General features: G+C 44.4%; 2 protein-coding genes across 8 annotated transcripts in view; one reads left to right on the top strand and one right to left on the bottom strand.

The window, feature by feature from the left end:
- The window catches only part of LOC108388365 (mitochondrial adenyl nucleotide antiporter SLC25A24-like), a 109,827-nt gene extending 95,058 nt beyond the window's left edge, over positions 1-14,769 (bottom strand). For all 7 annotated transcript variants that reach the window (XR_012130251.1, XR_012130252.1, XM_073234338.1 and 4 more), the window contains exon 1: positions 14,519-14,769. The gene's annotated coding sequence lies outside the window, so the exon portion shown is untranslated. The remainder of the gene's footprint in view (positions 1-14,518) is intronic.
- Positions 13,899-14,969, top strand: LOC140848930 (uncharacterized). Its single transcript, XM_073234339.1, has 2 exons — positions 13,899-14,493; positions 14,763-14,969. The coding sequence occupies exons 1-2, from the start codon at positions 13,899-13,901 to the stop codon at positions 14,804-14,806; spliced, it is 639 nt and encodes a 212-aa protein (XP_073090440.1). The 3' UTR covers positions 14,807-14,969.
- The last annotated feature ends 6,824 nt before the right edge of the window (positions 14,970-21,793 follow it).

The raw sequence follows: 21,793 nt of genomic DNA on the forward strand, positions 1-21,793 counted from the left end.
GGAATCAAAAGAAAGAACAAGAGGGGCTTCATCGATCTAAAAAGTGTCTGTATAGAAAAGGACATCAACAAAATGAAAAGGCAACTTACTTTAAGGAAGAACATATCTGAAAGTAATATATCTGATAAGGGGCTGATATCCAATATATATTGGATAAATACGCCACAAAACAAAGAACCCATTAAAATACAGGCAGAGAACTGCATAGACATTTTTCCAAAGAGGGCATACAGATGGCCTAGTCACATGAAAAGACGCTACACATCACTAATCATCACGCAATTGCAAATTAAAACCACGAGGGGACTCGCTCAAGATGGCGACGTGAGTAGGGCAGCAGAAATATCCTCCCAAAACCATATATATTTATATTTTGAAAATACAGCAAATGCAACTATTCCTAAAAGACAAACCAGGAGACACAGTACAACAGCCAGGCTACATCTACATCTGCAAGAACTCACCATCTCATGCAAAGGGTAAGATACAAAGTCACAAAACAGAAGGACGAGAGCACTCCCCTAACCCCAGCTCACCAGCATGAGGAAAAGAATCAGACTGGGAAGGGAGTGGAAGCAAAGGACTTCTAAATAACCAGCCCTAGTAATCTGTACTGGGAGCAGAAACACATATGGCATGGTGTATGGGATATTAGAGAAACGGAAAAATAAAATCTGAGATGGAGACAGCGAACAGGTCCCCACAGCCGGCTGCCCTGGAACAAAAGAAAAGCAGGCACTTTAAAAGTCTTAAGGGGACAAGGGTTTAACAGGTGCACAAAATTGTCCTGGCACACTCGGAAAAGCAGGCTGGGAATTTGAAGGAACTTCAGGCACCCTAACCCCCTGGGTACCAACACAGCTCTGAAGCCCCTTACGGCGATAAGCAGCCTGCTGTTCACTCCCCCCAGCTGGCACTGCAAGCAAACTGCTGACACGCCACTGCTGCAAACCAGCCGGGAGCAGCCCCACTCACAGCAACCACACAGAATGTTCTCCCAGTGCACAGCTGAACAAGCCAGACCCAGACTCTGACCCCTGTGCGCAGCTGCCTGGCACAGGCTTAAGGAAGCCAGCACAAAGTCTGGAAGTCACTAAGGGGCGCCTTTCTCACAGAACACATGCAGCTCGCCTGCAAACCCCGCCAGTGCCTTAGAATATGCTGAGGGCTGCCCCACCCACAGCAGCTCAGGCAATTAACACAGGGACTGCTCACTGTGTGCAGTTAACTGGCACAGGAAGCAGAGAATGGCAAGGCGACCAGCAAACGGGAAGGGACTTTGTTCTCCCAGCTGACACACATGCCACTCGCTGGCAATCACTTCTATCGCCATGAAAAGGAAGAACAACCTGGTTCAGTCCAAAATGACTCAAACGCCAGAGAGAGGGCCTGGTGAGACCAATGTAACCAATCTTCCTAAAAAAGAATTCAAAATAAAAGTCATAACCAGGCTGATGGAGTTGCAGAGAAATATGCAAGAGGTAAGAGATGAATTGTGGAGGGAGACAACAGAAATGAAACAAACAATGGAAGGATTTAAGAGCAGACTGGATGAGGTGCAAGAGACTGTTGATGGAATAGAAATCAGAGAACAGGAATACAGAGAAGCTGAGGCAGAGAGAGATAAAAGGACCTATAGGAATGAAAGAACACTAAGAGAACTGTGTGACCAATACAAATGGAACAATATTCACCTTATAGGGGTACCAAAAGAAGAGAGAGAAAATGGGATAGAAAGTGTCTTTGAAGAAATAATCGCTGAAAACTCCCCCAAGCTGTGGAAGGAAACTTTCTCAGACCATGGAAGCCCACAGATCTCCCAACACAGGGGACCCAAGAGGGACAACACCAAGACATATAAGAATTAAAATGGCAAAGATCAAAGACAAGGACAGGGTAGTAAAAGCAGTCAGACAGAGAAAAAGATCACCTACAAAGGAAAACCCATCAGGCTATCATCACACTTCTCAACAGAAATCTTATAGACCAGAAGAGAATGGCATGATATATTTGATGCAATGAAACAGAAGGGCCTTGAACCAAGAATACTGTATCCAGCAAGATTATCACTTAAATTTGAAGGAGGGATTAAACTATTTCCAGATAAGCAAAAGTTGGGGGAATTTGCCTCCCACAAACCACCTCTACAGGTTATTTTAAAGGAACTGCTCTAGATGGAAGTACTCTGAAGGCTAAAATAGATGTCACCAGAGAAAATAAATCACACCAAAGAAAGCACACCAACCAAATAGTAACTAAAGGCAAAAAATAAAATCAGCTATCCAAAAAAAAAAGTCAAGGGAAACACAAGAGAGTACAAAATAAAACACCTAACATATAGAGAGTGGAGGAGGAAGAAAAACAAGGGAGAGAAATAGAGAATCATTACACTGTGTTTATAACAGCATAAGAGTTAATGTTAGAAGGGTTAGATAGCAAACAAGCTACCCTTGAACCTTTCGTAACCACAAATCCAAAGCCTCCGATGGAAATAAGTACATATCTATCAATAATCACCCTAAATGTAAATGGCAGGAATGCAACAATCAGAAGACACAGAGCAATACAATGGATAAAAAAAGCAAGACCTGTCTATAAGCTGCTTACAAGAGACCCACCTCAAACCCAAAGACATACACAGACTGAAAGTGAAGGGATGGAAAAAGATATTTCATGCAAACAACAGGGAGAAAAAAGCAGATGTTGCAGTACTTGTATCAGACAAAATAGACTTCAAAACAAAGAAAGTAACAAGAAAAGAAGAACACAACATAATGATAAAGGGGTCCGTCCAACAAGAGGATATAACCTTTATAAATACCTATGCACACAACACAGGAGCACTGACATATGGGAAAAAAATACAGAATTAAAGAAGGAAATAGAATGCAATGCATTCATTCTAGGAGACTTGAACACACCACTCACCCCAAAGGACAGATCAACGGGACAGAAATTAAGTAAGGACAAAGAGGCACTGAACAGCACACTAGAACAGATGGACCTAACAGATATACAGAACTCTACACCCAAAAGCAGCAGGATACACATTCTTCTCAAATGCACATGCAACATTTTCCACAACAGATCACATACTAGGCCACAAAGAGCCTCAGTAAATTCAAAAAGACTGAAAGTCTACCAATCAACCTCTTGGATCACAGAGGTATAAAACTATAAATAAACTGTACAAAGAAAACAGAACGGCTCATACACACATGGAGGCATAATAACACGATCCTAAATAATCACTGCATCAAAGACCAAATTAAAACACAGATCAAGCAATATATGGAGACAAATGAAAACAACAGCACAACATCCCAACTTCTGTGGGACACAGCAAAGGCAGTTCTAAGAGGAAAGTATATAGCAATCCAGGCCTACTTAAAGAACAATCCCAAATGAATAGTCTAAAGTCACAGTTACTGAAACTGGAAAAAGAAGAACAAATGAGGCCCAAAAGCAGCAGAAGGAGGGATAAAATAAAGATCAGAGAAGAAATAAATAAAACTGAGAATAAAACAATAAAAAAATCAAAACCAAGAGCTGATTCTTTGAGAAAATCAACAAAATAAACCCCTAGCCAGACTTATTAAGAGGAAAGAGAATCTACACACACAAACAGAATCAGAAATGAGAAAACAAAAATCAGGACAGACACCACAGAAATACAAAGAATTTATAGAGAATACTATGAAAATTTATATGCAAACAACCTGGAAAACCTACAAGAAATGGACAACTTTCTAGAAATACACAACCTTTGAACACTGACCAAGGAAAAAAAACAGAAAATCTAAACAGACCAATGACCAGCAACGAAATTGAATTGGTAATCAAAAAACTACCCAAGAACAAATCTACCCAAGAACAAAATCTCCAGGTCAGATGGATTCACCGCTGAATTTTATCACATTTAAATAAAAAATAATACCCATTCTCCGTAAAATTTTCCAGAGGGAATACTTCCAAACTCAGAATGAAGCCAGCATCACTCTAATACCAAAACAAGGCAAAGGCACCACAAAAAGAAAAATTACACACCAATATCCCTGATAAACATAGATGCAAAAATACTCAAAAAAATATTAACAAACCGAATTCAAAAACACATCAGGATGATCATAAACCATGACCAAGTGGGATTCATCCCAGGGATGCAATGATGGCACAACATTCGAAAATCCATCAACATCATCCACCACCCAAACAAAAAGATAAAAACCACATGATCATCTCCATAGATGCTGAAAAAGATTTCAACAAAATTCAACATCCATTCATGATAAAAACTCTCAACAAAATGGGTATAGAGGGCAAGTACCCCAACATAATAAAAGGCCATATATGACAAACCCAGAGCCAATATCATACAGCTGAAAGCTTTTCACCTAAGATCAGGAAAAAGACAGGGATGCCCATTCTCCCCACTTTTTTTTTTTGAGAGGGCATCTCTCATATTTATTGATCAAATGGTTAACAACAATAAAATTCTGTATAGGGGACTCAATGCACAGTCATTAATCAACCCCAAGCCTATATCTCAACAGTCTCCAATCTTCTGAAGCATAACAAACAAGTTCTTACATGGTGAACAAGGTCTTACATAGTGAATAAGTTCTTACATGGTGCACAGTGCAAGGGCAGTCATATCACAGAAACTTTTGGTTTTGATCACGCATCATGAACTATAAACAATCAAGTCAGATATGATTATTTGTTTGATTTTTATACATGATTTATATGTGAATCCATTTCTCCCTTATTATTATTATTATTATTTTTAATAAAATGCTGAAGTGGTAGGTAGATGCAAGATAAAGGTAGAAAACATAATTTGATGCTGTAAGAGGGCAAATGTAGATGATCAGGTCTGTGCCTATAGACTAAGTATTAATCCAAGCTAGACAAGGGCAACAAAACATCCACGGATGCAGATTTCTCTCAAAACGGGGGGTGAGGTTCTAAGCCACACTTTTGTTGATCCCCAATTTCTCACCTGATGGCCCCCCTGTGACTGTGCCTGTCTTAGGTTGTTCCTCCCATGAGGAATCTTACCCGTCTCTGGCTAACCAGCCGTCTTCCGGGGCCATACAGGGAAATGTAAAGTTGGTAAGTGAGAGAGAAGCAATATTCTTAGAAAAAGTTAGCTTTTTACTTCTTTGCAGATTTATGCCCTGTGGCTTCTATGCCCAGCATTTGTCTTGAGGTATCTTTACCACTTGGAAGCCATTCTCCCCACTTTTATTCGACATAGTACTGGAGGTCCTAGCCAAGGCAATCAGAGAAAACAAAGAAATAAAAGGCATCCAGATAAGAAAGAAGTCAAACTGTGACTATTTGCAGATGACATAATACTGTACATAAAAAACCCTAAAGAATCCACTCCAAAACTACTAGAACTAATACCCGAATTCAGAAAAGTTGCAGGATACAAAATTAATACACAGAAATCTGTTACATTCCTATACACTAATGATGAACTAGCAGAAAGAAAAATCAGGAAAACAATTCCATTCACAATTGCATCAAAAATAATAAAAATACCTAGGAATAACCCTAAAGAAGGAAGTGAAAGACCTATACCCTGAGAACTACAAAACTACAAGAGAAATCAAAGAGGACACTAATAATTGGAAATTCATCCCAGGCTCTTGGCTAGGAAGAATTAATATTGTCAAAATTGCCATCCTACCTAAAGCAACCTATAGATTCAATGCATCCCTATGAAAGTACCAACAACATTCTTCAACTAACTGGAACAAATTGTTCTAAAATTTATATGGAACCACAAAAGACCCTGAATAGCGAAAACAATCCTGAGAAGGAAGAACAAAGCAGGGGAATCTGGCTTCCTAACTTCAAGCTCTACTACAAAGACACAGTAATCAAGATAATTTGGTACTCCTCAAGAACAAACCCACAGACCAGTGGAACAGAACAGAGTCCAGATATTAACCCAAACATATATGGTCAATTAATATATGATAAAGGAGCCAGGGATATACAATGGGGAAATGACAGCCTCTACCACAGCTGGTGTTGGCAAAACTGGACAGCTACATGTCAGAGAATGAATCTGGATCATTGTCTAATCCCATACACACAAGTAAACTTGAAACAGATCAAAGACCTGAACATAAGTCATGAAACCATAAAACTCTTAGAAAAAAATATAGGCAACAATCTCTTAGACATAAACATGAGCAACTTCTTCATGAACATATCTCCCCAGGCATGGGAAACAAAAGCAAAAATGAACAAATAAAACTGTATCAAGCTGAAAGGCTTCTGTACAGCAACGCCTTCAATAGAACAAAAAAGCATCCTATAGTATGGGAGAATATATTCATAAATGACATATCCGATAGAGCTCACACACCTCAACACACAAAAAGAAAATGATCAAATTAAGAAATGGGCCATGGATCTGAACACACACACTTCTCCCAAGAAGAAACTCAGACGGCCAACAGGCACATGAAAAGATGCTCCACATTGCTAGTCATCAGAGAAATGCAAATAAAAACCACAATGAGATATCACCTCACACCAGTAAGGATCGCCATCATCGAAAAGACAAACAACAAATGTTGGCGAGGTTGTGGAGAAAGGGGAACCTTCCTACACTGCTGGTGGGAATGCAAATTAGTTCAACCACTGTGGAAAGCAGTATGGAGGTTCCTCAAAAAGCTCAAAATAGAAATACCATTTGAGCCAGGACTTCTAGGAATTTACCCTAAGAATGCAGCACTCCAGTTTGAAAAAGACAGATGTACCCCTATGTTTATCGCAGCACTATTTACAATAGCCAAGAAGTGGAAGCAACTTAAGTGTCCATCAGTAGAATGGATAAAGATGTGGTACATATACACAATGGAATATTTATTCAGCCATAAGAAGAAAACAAATCCTACCATTTACAACAACATGGATGGAACTAGAGGGTATTATGCTCAGTGAAATTAGCCAGGTGGAGAAAGACAAGTATCAAATGATTTCACTCATCTGTGGAGTATAAGAACAAAGAAAAACTGAAGGAACAAAACAGCAACAGAATCACAGAACCCAAGAATGGACTAACAGTTACCAAAGGCAAAGGGACTGGGGAAGTTGGGTGGGAAGGGAGGGATAAGGGCGGGGAAGAAGAAAGGGGGTATTACGATTAGCATGTATAATGTGGGGGGGGGCATGGGGAGGGCTGTGCAACACAGAGAAGACAAGTAGTGATTCTACAGCATCTTATTATGCAGATGTACAGTGACTGCAATGGGGTGTAATGGGGTTTGTGTGTGGGACTTGGTGAAGGGGGGAGCCTAGTAAACATAATGTTCTTCATGTAATTGTAGATTAAGGATAACAAAAAAAAATACCTAGGAAATGTATTTTGGTCATCTGAATTACCAAATATTTACTTATCAATCATTATATCACATGTGTCCCCACATACCCATAATGCCTGCAGTGACCTCTCTCTCCCAGAGAGGAGGCACAGAGCTCCCCACTTACACCATAATTTCCTTCCTAGTCACAATGTTGATCTGCATGAAAGACGATCCCTTTCAGGAGGATAAAGTCAAGGCTTCCGGCATATGCCAAGGCCAAGGAGGTCCTCCTGGGACCCCAGAGCCATGGGGCAGAGAGATGGGAGAAATGGCTTCAGGAGTCTGTTTTCCTGTCAGCAGCTCTCCACTCCCCCAGCCTTAGCTGTCAACCTCACCACCCAGCCTGACAAACAGGGGCCTGCAAAGAACAAAATACTGGCATCAGAGCAGCTGAACAGCTACCATGTGTCCCGTGTGTCCCGAGGGGCTCCGCTCCTCTCAGGGTTCAGATTGGAAAAACCCAACAGGGAAGAGGAGGTGGCCCAGCGACTCCCAGTTGCCATGTCGAATGGGGCAGGGCAAGCTCCACTTCCGCCGGAGATGCTTTCTGGCTATCTGAGCACTTGGCAAGGCAGCACGATAGGGTGTAGTTAGGGGGGAAATTTCCCAAACCTAGAATTTTAATTTCCTGAGTATGAGTAGACTTTCTGCTGCTCTGACTACACTGGAGTACAAAGAATGTCTAAGCAGCAGGTCCCACTTCCAAGTGACAGCACCCACATTACCCATTCGCTGCTGCCTCTTGGTGACCAAGATGAGAACTACTACGTTACTAGGAAGTTTTGACTGTCAAGCAGAAATGCAGAAGTTTTTGAGACACCTTCTCAATCCATTCTCTGCATTTGCAGTGAGACAGACCAGAGAAATGGGATGAGGGTCATGCCACTGTAAAATATACTCAGCCTGAAAAAAGCCCACTTTATACTTTAACTTCATCTACATCCTGTTCTGCTTCTTCCAGCCCTCCTATCAATTAAAGAACCTTGTAACCAGGACAGGAGATAGACCGCCGAAGTGTAAGTGAACCTAGGGGGATAAAAAATGCTGAGATCTGGATCAAGACAGTCCCCTGAATAACCCTACTCTTAAGACAAAACTTCAAAGGCTGTATGCAGCATGCCTTGTGCCCACAGCTACCCAAAAGGCCCTTAACTGCGCCTCCTCTCTCAGGTGACCTGCACTCCCGTCTGGGTGTCTACTGTCTGACAGTAAATGAACCTTCTTGTTGTACAGCCAACTGGACTTATCTCTGAACTTTTTACCCTAATCAAGACAAAAGCCCTCTGACCTCCACCCTCCAGAGGTAAACGTCTATGTCACTTTGCTGCTTTATTCAGCTTTCTAGTTTTACAATCCTTTTCTCTCCCTGTTTTATTTAAGGCCACTGGGAAAGCAGAAGTTCTTAGAACATAATCTCACTCCATCTAGTGCTCCATGGCTCCCCAAATTCTGGGATTGTAGGGATATAATTCTCACGCCATGCAGATCAAGTGGACACCAGATGCCAGGTGACCCTGGCTTCAGGAGTTGCCAAGGAATATGCCCTGTGCCGAGCAGCAATTCAATGAACTTTCTTTTTCTCCCTCTGCTCTGCCTTGCTCTCTACTGCCTGCACAGCTGCTGACATTCACTTCTACTCTTGCTGTAATGAATTCCTTTCTTCCTGGCACACGTTTGACCTGGTCAAGAATTCTTTCCCTATCAGAGTTAAGAACTGTTTCCGATCCAGGTTGCGATTTCACCTAGTACCCAGGGAAAGATCTGCCCAGCAACACCAGTATTCAGCTGCTGCCTTACAGGAGAGGGAACCACATGGGCTGAGTCCACACTCACAGCACGTTCCTGGAAAAGCTGAGGCGAGGCATCCACTCCTAACCCAGGGCCTTGGGCTCCTAAATCCTCTCCAATTCCCCTTTGCCGTCCCCGGGCACGGTCTGCCACTGCCGCATCTCCTCCAGCACTGCAGTCCAGCTGGCTCTCTCCAGGTCTCCTCCAGGACTCAAAATAAACACACGTGCTATGATTCCTATTTTAATGAAAAAATCCAATCCACAAGCTATAGAGGCAACAACAAAATATTTCCTAGGACAAGCCACCGTGTCTATATTACTAATGCTAGCCATCACTATCAATCTCACATTCTCTGGACAATGGGCTATTACAAAAATGTATGATACCATGCTATCTATCATCATTACCATAGCCATAGCCATAAAACTGGGAATAGCCCCATTCCATTTCTGAGTTCCGGAAGTAGCACAAGGAACCCTGTTGTCATAGGGCATACTAGTATTAACCCGACAAAAAATCGCACCCATCTCAATTCTATGTCAAATTTCACCCACAGTTAACACAAACTTGGTAATACCTATAAGCAACACTCATTTTTAATTGGAGGCTGAGTGGGTCTAAACCAAACACAATTACAAAAAATTATAGCTTACTCCTCAATTGCCCACATAGGTTGAATAATAACATATAATCCAACTATTACTAATCTAAATCTAATTTATATTATAATGACCCTATCAATATTCATAATGCTAGTATACAACTCACCGACAACAACCTTATCTTTGTCTCATCTATCAAATAAGACACTGCTAATTACAACCATTATGCTCACAATCCTAACTATACTTGGAGGCCTTCCACCATTAGCCAGTTGAATGATCATTCAAGAATTTAGCAGAAACAACATATTACCAATAATAGCAGTGATAGCTCTACTAAACTTATGTTTTTATATGCACTGATTTACTCCACAACACTAACAATATTCCTAATAACCAACAACATAAAAGTGACTACTTGAAACTACAAAACACATAAAATTAGCCCCACCCCTAATTATTCTATCCACAATACTTCCACTAATTCCAACCATTTCAATTCTAAACTAGAAATTTAGGTTACATAGATCAAGACCCTTCAAAGCTCTATGCAAGCATAAAACACTTAACTTTTAATCCTAAGGACTGTAAGACTGCATCCTACATCACTTGAATGCAAATCAAACACTTTTATTAAGCTAAATCCTCACTAGATTGATGGGATACAAACCCATGAAATTTAGTTAACAGCTAAAAACCCTAATCAGCTGGGTTCAATCTACTTCTCCGCCATAAGAGAAAAAAAAAGGTGGCGGGAGAAGTCCCGGCAGAATTGAACCTGCTTCTCTGAATTTGCAATTCAGTATGTAAAACACCTCAGGACTTGGCAAGAAGAGGACTTTACCTCTATCTTTAGATTTACAGTCTAATACTTTTATTCAGCCACCTTACCCATGTTCATCAATCGTTGATTATTTTCAACTCATCACAAAGACATCAGCACATTATACCTTTTTAGGCGCTTGAGCTGGAATAGTGGGACCCGCTCTAAGCCGCCTTATGGTGCTGAACTAGGCCAGCCTGGGACCCTCTTAGGTGGTGACCACATCTATAATGTAAGTGTAACCATGCACACCTTTTTAATAATTCTCTTTATGGTGATACTATTATAATTGGGGGCTTTGGAAACTGACCGGTGCCTTTAATAATTAGTGCCCCAAACATAGCATTTCCCCATATAAATAACATAAGCTTTTGACTCCTCCCTCCCTCCTTTCCTCTTCTCCTAGCATCCTCTACAGCTGAAACAGGGGCTGGAACCGGTTGAAGCATATAAATTACTTAGCAGGTAGTTTAGCACATGCAAGGGCCTCAGTGGATTTAACTATTTTTTCTCTTCACTTAGCAGGTATCTTATCAATTCTAGGGGCTATTAACTTCATCACAACTATTATTAACATAAAACCTCCCACTATAAGCCAATATCAAACTCCACTATTTGTGTGATCAGTTCTAGTTACAGCCATACACCTACTACTGTCTCTATCTACCCTGTTCTAGCTGCCAGCATTACTATGCTTTTAACAGATCGTAACCTAAATACATTTTTTTATCCTGCTGGGGGAGAGGATCCAATTTTATATCAACACTTATTCTGATTTTTGGTCACCCCAAAGTACATATTTTAATCCTTCCTGGCTTTGGAATCATCTCTCATATTGTAACCTACTATTCTGGGAAAAAAGAACCTTTTGGGTATATGGGCATAGTCTGGGCAATAATGTCAACTGGCTTTCTAGGCTTCATTATATGAGCGTATATATTTACAGTAGGCATAGATGTTGATACACAAGGCTGTTTTACATCTGCCAGTATAATTACTGCAATTTCAACAGATGTGAAAGTATTCAGTTGATTAGCAACTGCATGGCAGAAATGTAAAATGATCCCCAGCTATATTATGGGCCCTGAGCTTTATTTTCTTGTTTACAGTAGGGGGCTTAACTGGTATTGTACTAGTTAATTCCTCATTTAATATTGCTCTTTATGATACTTACTATGTAGTAGAGCCCATTTTATTATGTGCTCTCCATAGGTGCAGTTTCTGCTATTATCGGGAGATTTGTACATTGATTTCCTGTATTTTCAGGATACACCCTCAACCCTACATGAGCAAAGATTCACTTTACAATTATATTTGTGGGTGTTAATATAATTTTTTCTCCTCAACATTTTCTCAGACGTTCAGGAATACCACGTTATTCTGATTACCCAGATGCTTACACAACATGAAATACTGTGTCATCCATAGGATCCTTTATTTCACTAAGTGCCGTTATAATTTTTATAATCTGAGAAGCTTTTGCTTCTAAATGAGAGGTGCATATGGTAGAACTAATACTAATCTTGAATGATTACACAGCTGCTCCCCACCTTACCATACATTTGAGGAGTCTGCCTTTGTAAACTTAAGCAAACAAGGAATCAAACTCCCAAAAAATGGTTTCAAACCAGTATCATAACCTCTTTCTCAATTATTAAAGTATGAGTAAAATTTATATAACTTTGTCAAAGTTAAATTATAGGTCTTAAGTCCTTTATACTTCCATGGCATGCCCTTTTCAACTCAGGCTAAGGCCGTGGGAGCCACAAGCCTAGAGGGAGAATGAACTTGATGCTACCTGACGTTTACCCCAGGAAACTGACCCTCTGGCTGGGCTTCACGGTGCCCATCAGGGTCTGTAAGTAAAGCCAAGGAGAGGGGGGCTAGGGGTTTATGTGCACTTCAGGCCTCCTTACCTCTGTCCCAAAGCTACCCTCTGTTTTGATGGCACCATGGAACAAAATTTTAACTCCTATACTGTTCTTCATTATTTATTAATTTTCTAATAGCATGTACCAGAGTGAGTTGCATCAGCAGGCAGGACTGACCACTTCACTAAGTAGCCTGCGTAGACGGCTGAAAAGAAACTACCCATTCCTACACCCACAGATGTATGTATATTAAAGCAGCCCGAGTTCACCTCCACAGAGTGCCAGAATACACAGTGTGTCTCTCCAACACTGACACTTGTCAAAGGACCAGAATTTTTGCTCTTATAAAACTTTACACCAAAATACATACAATAAAATGCACAAATCGTAAAGTTCAATGAATTGACATATGTACACACATCACCATCACCTAGATCAAGATATCAAATATTCTCACTTTCTCACCCCTCACCTACTTCAAAGACTTGCCAAGGAGGCATACAGATGGCCAAGAGATGCTCAATATCACTCATCATCAGGGAAATGCAAGACTAAACCCTATGAGATGTCACATCCCATCAGTCAGAATGTACAAAATCCAAGAAACAAAAAAATAACAGTTGCTGGCAAGGATGTGGAGACACAGAATGCTGGTGGGACAATGGCTCCAAGTTGATGCAGCCACCATGGAAAGCAGGAGGGAGGTTTCTCAGAGAACAGCTGTGTTCTCTGTCATGCTAAGGGATGAGGAAGGGCACTGAATGGTGGCTTCCTAAGGATGCTAAAAGGAATTCTACCTGCCTCGTGTGATCCTGGAGGTAAGGAACAGCAGATGTTTGCAGAAATGGATCAAGTAGAACTTTCATGAGTTGACTTCAGAGAAACAAAGTTGTTCCCCATGAAGACCTTACAGGAAAAACAAAAATGTCACAAAGAGGGTGAACCTGACCCAGTGGGCTTCCCCACTAAAAAGGGGCAGTCCACTAGCAGATGGCTTTTCGGAGGCAGGGAGAGTGGGTCACAGGGGAAGAAGCCCTGATTTGCAGGCAACCTGCCAAGTGGAAGGGGGTGGAGAAGGATGCTCTCACCTAGGCCTATGCATGTTCCAGGGGCCTACCTGCTGAGGCCAATCTCCCCAGCAGCCTGCCCCAGTCTCCCCACCTGACTTCTCCACTAGGCAGTTATGGAAAGCCTGCTGCCTTTCTCAAGCTCTCCTAGGGCATAGGCACCCAGAGACACAAACACTGTCCCAGGCCGCACAGTGCTCTAACACACACACCACCACACGTGCAAGAGCTACCACAAGCATACACACATGGAGGAGGGCAGCTGACACCACAGGGATGCACTCACCACTAGACCATGTGCAGTTGGAAAGAAACATGCCGGGCACCGGAAGTAGGTGGTGCTGGCCGGCGGGACCATGACACACTCCCTGGACTCCCGCGCTGACCCGTTTGGGAGCACAGGAGGTCCCCCGGCAGTGTCGGAGGCCACTGGCTTTGCCTGGTGGGGGGAGTATGCTGGGCATCAGCTGTGGGCAGACTCCGTCCCCTTACGCTGCTGCCCCTCCGCCCCCGGAACCGACACCAACCGACACGGTCAGCCGCCACCAACTGTCGCTCACCACCACCAGTTACCGCCCCCAACCGACGCCATTGCCAGCCATGGATGCTACCCTCCCACTGCCAACGCCGCCAACACCTCTCCCTCATCTCTGGCTGCGCACCTGCCAACGGCAGCTTCAGAAGTCCACCTCGGGAACAGACACCCGCGCCTCCCGCCGCTGCAGACGCCACGGCCCACCACGGAGCCCAACCCGTCCACGCTGCCACCCACTGCAGACCCTGCTCCCTGCTGCTGCCTCTGCCGCCTCTCACGGCGCACCTGCAGACAGTGGGTTGGACTCCGCCCCCGGCCGCCGAGGAGCCCCAGCCGCAGCTCCCCGCAGCAGACTCCTTCCCCGCCCGATCCCTCCCCAGCCGACTCCGCCCACCCCCTGGGGTGGCTGCTTATGGGTGAGCTGCCGCTACAAGGACATGCCTGAGTGAGGAAGAAGACGCAGGGTCCCTGGTCAGGTGGGCCCCTGGAGCCAGCGGGAGACAGCCGCGGGCGGCTACTATTGGAGGGCTCCGGCCGGCGGCGCAGGGCTTTGGCTGGCGACGGCAACATCAGAGGGAGGAGGCCTTGGCGGCGGCGGGGCAGCAGCCAATGAGGGACTGTGTGAGCAGGAGGCACAGGTGAGCGGCGGAGGGGCTCAGGCAGGAAGCTTCCGTCTCTACTGCAGGTCACCACGCAGTTAGAAGGAAACATGGCGGGCACCAGAAGTAGGCGGCGCTGGCCGGCCGGACGAGCATGCGCAGCGTTAGTTGCAGGCAGACCCCGCCCCCCTCGGGCGCTGCCTCCAACCCCCCAACGACGGAGCGCGCACATCAATCCCACACTCCCCTTTCTGTGCAACATCCATGAAAAATAAAAGACGGGACTCACAGAACCCAAGAATGGACTAACAGTTACCAAAGGGGAAGGGACTGGGGAGGATGGGTAGGAAGGGAGGGATAAGGGGGCATTATTATTACCAGACATAATGTACGGGGGAGCACAGGGAGAGCTGTACAACACAGAGAAGACAAGTAGATTCTATAGCATCTTACTATGCTGATGGACAGTGACTGTAATGGGGTATGTGGGAGGACTTGGTGATGAGGGAAGTCGAATGAACATAGTGTTCCTCATGTAACTGCAGATTAATGATACCAAAATTTAAAACAAAAGATGGCATACAACAAAAATTTAGGAACTCGAACTAAGTTAGCAGAAACAATATTCTGGGAAAATCTTGGTAGCCGGAGTCCAGGCTTCATGCCAAAGCCTCCTGTAGCTTCCACAACCCCCTGTCAGTGCTAGTTTTCTTCGTGGGGTGCCTCAGCACAGCAGAGAGGCAGATGGAAGAAAGGTGTAAAATTATTGTAGGGAGGGGGAGGGACTTTCACAACAGCAACAATGCTTCAGTAATGTTGGCACAGCACTCAACCACTCACAAGTACATTCACACCTACTATCTGTCTGGCTCTCAGAGGTGGGCGCTGATCCCCAGCCTTAGATTCTGCCTCCCATTTCTTTACAGACACATGCCCTTTTCTAGACAAAGGTCTCTACGTAAGGCTGAACTCTTTCCTCATGTCAGTTCCAATTTCTGAACGCCCTCACCACTTCTGTGAAACTTCTATCAAACACACTTCTCAAGAGTCGGGGCAGGCAGGGGCTGCAAGAGACCATCTAGTCCAACTTAGTCACTAGCCCAAAGAAGAAAAGGGACTGAGGTAAGGCCACACAGCCTGTCAGGAACCCAGCAGGGCTCAGACACCTGAGGGCAGACACACACACGTACACTGCCCCCATTCTCCCAATGCCTTACATAGCTGCAAACTTTGCCCTCCTGGGGCTTCTCACGAGCGTACAGTGGGTGCTTCCTAAGTCGGGGTGTTTGGGAATGTAACCTGTCAACCTTATTTTACCCTTCTTGCGGGGAATGGGGTGGAAGGAGCTCGCCATTCTCAGGGATCCTGTAGGGGATTCTTTTACAAAATAAAGACTAGTATGAAAACTGGTTTTGTACACAGGAGGTGACTCAGACCTAGGACTGAGGGACTGACACACACGCGGGCTGCCCTAGCAGCAGGCACCTGTAAACACAGCACCCAGTCTTCCAAACCCTGATCGCGCGACCCCTCTGAACGCTGCTCAGCCCCCACCCACCTACACCTCCCCCTCCTCCTCCACCACTCCAGACGGTTCTCCAAAGGTGGGCTGAGGTCTTGTCTGTTTGCTATAGAGGAAGTTAAGAATAACTTCCTGGGTGTTAAAATGCAATCTTATCTTTAAGATGGGTTCCTTCCTGCCTTTTACTATACTGTTTGTGGCTGGGCTTATTGCCATATCAATTGTCCAAGTTATATAGTATTTGATTAGGGGCTGGAGGAGGAAAAGCAGCATTTCGGCAAAGTTAAAGATAAACTGGGCCTTTTAGCAGGCTAAAGTAAATTTTACAATAGCCTCACTTAATTGACACATGAAGACATGGGCTGGGCTGAGATACTTTCTTATCTGGGGGATGTTCAAACATTCCAGGCCAGGTTACTCCTGGCTTTTTAGTTTTAACTAATCTTCACTGAAGAATGTTCCCAGTTTGATACTTTACTTTAGAGAATGTGACTCTGACTTTGTTTAATACGTTGTTTTGGTAGGGGTCTTTTTCTAGAGGCTCTCACCCTACTCTGACTACCCACGGTCCCTGTCAGAATCTCTGTGGCTAGTTACAAATTACTCAGCTGCACATTACAAACCGAAATGATAGAAAGACATGAATTTCTAAATACAAGCAAATACACTGTCAGTTCCCAGATCAAAGTAAAGAAACTTCATTCCCAAATAAAAAATACGAGAAGTACCTCACGAAAAAATGTTTTATTTTAAAGGCGCTGCCTCCGGACGGCGTCTCCACCGCCGCCCCGCCGCGGGTTACATTTGAACCTCAGCTCGCCCGGCCCTCACCCTCGGCCCGCGCCGATAAAATCCACACAAGGCAAAACGCCCACTGGCCTCCCCGTCTGCGCGGCCCGGCGGCGGTAGCAGGTCGGCGGCGCGGCCGTGGGCCGGGAGGACGCGCGCCGCGGGGCGCATAGCAGCCGCCCTCACCACCCAGGCCCGGACGGAGGAGCAGCGGCTCCGGCGAACTTCGCCAGCCGCTCGGACGTCCGCCCCGGGAGCACCTGCTCCACTCCCTCCCTTCCCGGGCGGCCCTTCAGGCGGAGCGCGCTGACTCCCGGCCCCCGGCTGGGCCCCGCAAGCCCACCACCCACGTCGGCCGCTTCCCGGCTCCGCGAGCCACGAGCTGCACGCCGAGCCACGAGCTGCACGCCGAGCCACTCGCACGGCCGCCCCCTCGTCCGGCTCCCCCGCGCCCTCAGACGGAGGCAGGCGTCCCCGCGCCCGGTCCGGGTCCCGCCGCGCCCCGGGGCCACGTACCTTCCAGCCCGCAGAGCCGTCGCTGTCGACTTCACCCCTGAAGCGGGGGCCGCTCTGGACCCTCCACCGCAGATCCATGGGAGCGGGACGAGCTTCTCAGCCGAGGTCTCTGAAATCCGGCCGGGCCAGCGGCTCCAAGTCCGGGCCGATCGCCGCCCTCCGCGGGAGAGCCGAGAAGCGGCGAGGGCTGCGCCGGGAGCCCAGCGGGGGCGAAGGCCGGGGGCGAGGTCGGTGCCGCCCCCACATGCGCGCCGGGAGGACGGCGCAGCCAAGCAGAGCGCGGGTCCAGAACTTCACGGTCCATCAACATCTGGTCTCCGTGGGGTCCCCTGAGAGGATGGGACGGGGGGCCGGACAGGGCCAGCGGACCGAAAAACGGAGCGAGCCGCGACACTTTTCTCTCCGAGCGGCGCTCGCGATGCTACTGACTTGAATACGGCGGGCGGCGGCGCCTGCAGCTAATACGCAGCCGCCGAACTTACGTAGTCTGCGCGCGACCCCAACGGCCAATGAGCGCACGGCGCCGCGGCGCAAGCAGCCATTGGGCGGGCGCGCCGAACACGAAAGTCCGGCGGGTGCGTACTAGCTGCAGGCGCCGCCGCCGCCTTATTAAACAACCAGTAGGAACGCGAGCGCCGCCGGGAGAGCGCGGTCCCGCGGCGCCCTCTGTACTTAGGTTCGCCGACCCTTTCCGGGCGCCTTTGCCCCGCCCTCCCTTCAGCGCAGCGGGCCTAGCGGAGACCAGATGTCGAGGGACCCTCGAAGTTCTGGGCCCGCGCTTTGCTTGACTACTCCCAACCCCAGGGCATGTTTTTGTTGTTTGCCTGTTTATTTACTGAGTGTCTTCGTTGGACATTTTTAGTGAAGTCTTTCTCTGCAGTGTTAAGCCTCTGATGTAGAGCGCACAGCACTGCGCATGTACATGGTCACCGTGGGATGATAGGGCTCTGTCTGACTGCCGTTCTCCCTGATCGCCCAGTCACATGGGAAGTCTATGTTTAGTATTTTAAGGGATTGCCAAACTATTTTCAAAGCAGCTGCACCATTTTACATTCCCACTAGCAATGAATGTGAGTTCCAATATTTATGAACACATATTTATGGATACTTGTTATTGTCATCTTTTTTATTTTAGCCATCACAGTGGGTGTAAACAGGTATCTAATTGAGGTTTGATTAATTCCCTTATAACCAATGATATTGAGCACCTTTTCAAGTACTTGTTGGCCTTTTGTCTATTTTCTCTGAATCAATGTCCATTCAGTTCTTTGCCCACTTTTAAATTCTTTATGTCCTTTTTTTGTTAATTTATAAGCATTCCCTATGTATTCTCATATAAATCCCATGTCAGATACATGATTTGAAAATGTTTTCTCCCATTCTGTAGGTTATCTTTTCACCTTCTTGATAGTGTTCATTGAAGCACAAAACATTTTAGTTTTGATATAGTCTAATTTATCTACTCTTTCTTTTATTGCTATGATTTTGGTTTGTATATATGAAATCATTGCATAATCCAAGGTCACAAAGATTTACTTCTATATTTTCTTTTAGGAGTTTTATAGTTTTAGCTGTTACATTTTGGCCTACAATTAATTTTGAATTAATTTTTGTATGTGATGAGAGGTAGGGGTTCAACTTTATTGTTTCACATGTGAATATCCAGCTGTACCAGAACCATTTATTGACTAGGCCATCCTTTCCCCATTGAATTGTCTTGGAATCCTTGTTAAAAATTGACCATAAATGTAAGGTTTTCTTTCTGGTTTTCCTCAGTTCTATTCTATTGATTCTTATGCCAATTCTTATGCCAGTCCCATAGTGTCTTGATTATTGTAGATTTTTTGTAAGCTTTCAAACTGGGAAGTGTGTATTCCCCAATGTTTTTCTTTTTCAAAATTGTCTATTCTGGATCCCTTGCATTTCTATATAAATTTTATGATCAGTTTGTCAATTTCTGAAAAAATCCACCTGGGATTTTGATAGGGATTGCACTGAATCTAGAGATCAGTTTCAGAAGTATCACCATCTTAACTGTATTGTCTTTTGATTCACAAGTGTAGGATGTCTTTCATTATTTCGATCTTTTAAAGTTCTTTCAAGAGAGCTTTTTGTAGCTTTCAGAGCATAAGTATTACACCTCTTTTGTTAAATGGATTCCCAAATATTCTATTTTTCATGTATTGTAGACAGAACTGTTTTCTTTATTTTTGGATTGTTTTTTGCTAGTGTACAAAAATGCAATTGATTTTTTTGGTATGGTGATTCTGTATCTTGACATTCTGCTGAACTTATTAGTTCTAATTGTTTTTCAGTGGCTTCTTTTGGATTTTGTGTATGTAAGATCAGGTCATCTGCAAATAAAAGTTGTTTTACTTCTTCCTTTCCAATCTAGATGCCTTTGTTTTTCTTGCCTAAATGCTCTGGCTAGAACTTCTAATACAATGGAATAGAAATGGTGAGAATGGACTTCTCAGGGGGAAAGCTTTCAGTTTGTCTCCATTAAATATGATGCTAGTTGTGGGTTTTTAGTAGATTCTCTTTTTATCTGGGGGAAATTCTTTTGTATTCCCTCCCAGTTTGTTGCCAAAGTACTGTTTAACAACTTTGTAAAGTAGAATCAGTTTCCATTTTCCAAAATTTCCCTTCTCCCCTCACCTTTATACCAATTCGCATTTAGTCAGAAAATTTTTATTGGGCCTATATTTAATAATAGAGTAGTTTTAAGAAATGACTCAAGAATTTAATTGTCAGTTAGGGGATTCTCTCGACCCACCCTTTGCAGGTGCTAGAATTTCTCTCTCTTTTTCCCTTCTTTCTCAGTATGAGTTACTAATAATTTATACTTACTGTAAAGCTAAGTCATTGCCTGAGAGGGACTGCATTTCAAACTTTTCTCTAATTGATATGTGAAAGACATTTTGTGGTTAAGGAACTTCAGGTTTCCGTAATCATCACTGAGGCTGCCACCTACTCTGGTTGAGAAAAATAAACTGATAGTTGATATGAATCATCTTGAGCAAAATAGTAACAGAAAAGCTCCTTCAGAGTGGTATAGAGTAACTTCAATATTAAGTGCGGTTTCCTGTCTGTTTATGTCAGCTAGTTTTGGGGATCAACCTCTTAAGCTCTGAGGTTGGGTGACATTCAGCCTGTTAATAAATAAACAGTGGTATGGGTGAGGTAGGCAAACCAGCTCTGCTGCCTTAGAGAGGTGCTTTACTTACTTACATCCAACCTTCTCTCAGAAAGGATTTAATGCCACTTAAATCAAGTGATGAGGAAATTGGGACTCTGGGAAAGTGAGGACCAGAAAGATGGATGCACCAGATTTGTTTGGGGCATGTGGACTCCCTGCCTGGGCTTATGGGAGATCCTAGCCACTCCCAGAAGTAGATGCTACTGCGTGCTAGCCAGGGAATGTGGAAGTGGGGGCATCCCCTCTTCATATGTCTCTGTTGAGGTGAGGCTGACTTGCATCTCCTGGTATAGTGACAGTGGCTGCTCTCTCAAGTCCCACAAGTTAAGCACGTGCCTGCTCCCAAGCCCTGAGGGGGAAGTTGTGAAGATGTACACAACTCCTCCAGCTTTGTGCCTCCTACCCTTCCCCAGGCATCTATCTGTCTCTTAGGGTATAGCACATGCCTAGCACATGGTAGATAATAAGTACTTGTTGAGTGAATGGATGGGTAATTATAAACAAAAAGGTACATGAAAGGTACACAGCTAAATTTTCCAGTGACAATTTAAAGGAAGTAATTAAAGCAATCTTTCTAGAAAATCTTGAAGATACAGTAGTGGGAAAAAGAAATCATAGATACAACCTCATGATATACAGATGCTAGTGCAAAGACATTAAAAAAAGAACAACACAAATATATGATTACAGACCTGGAATGGGTCAGCTCTCTGAGAAGAAAATCTCAGTGTACATTGACCAGGTTTTGGTCAAGGGGAGATGGACGAAAGTGAAAGAAACCACTTCCAGACTTGACCCTTGAAAACATCCCTTGGTATCCTCCAGCCCTGTCTGGTTCTGGTGTGCCTACCTTGTAGCTACATGTGTATTAAGGGTTGAATTATGCCCCCCTAAAAGCTATGCAGAAGTCCTAACCTCTGGTACCTATAAATGTGGCCTCATTTGGAAATAGGGATTTTCCAAATGTAATCAAGTTAGGAAGAAGGTCTTTAGGGTGGGCCCTGATCCAGTATGGCTGGTGTCCTTATAAGAAGAGGGAAATTTGGACACAGACACTCAAAGAGGGGAAAAGACCACATGGAGCTGAAGAC

This window comes from Manis javanica, chromosome 4 (assembly GCF_040802235.1).
Source record: "Manis javanica isolate MJ-LG chromosome 4, MJ_LKY, whole genome shotgun sequence".
Classification (NCBI taxonomy): Eukaryota; Metazoa; Chordata; class Mammalia; order Pholidota; family Manidae; genus Manis; species Manis javanica.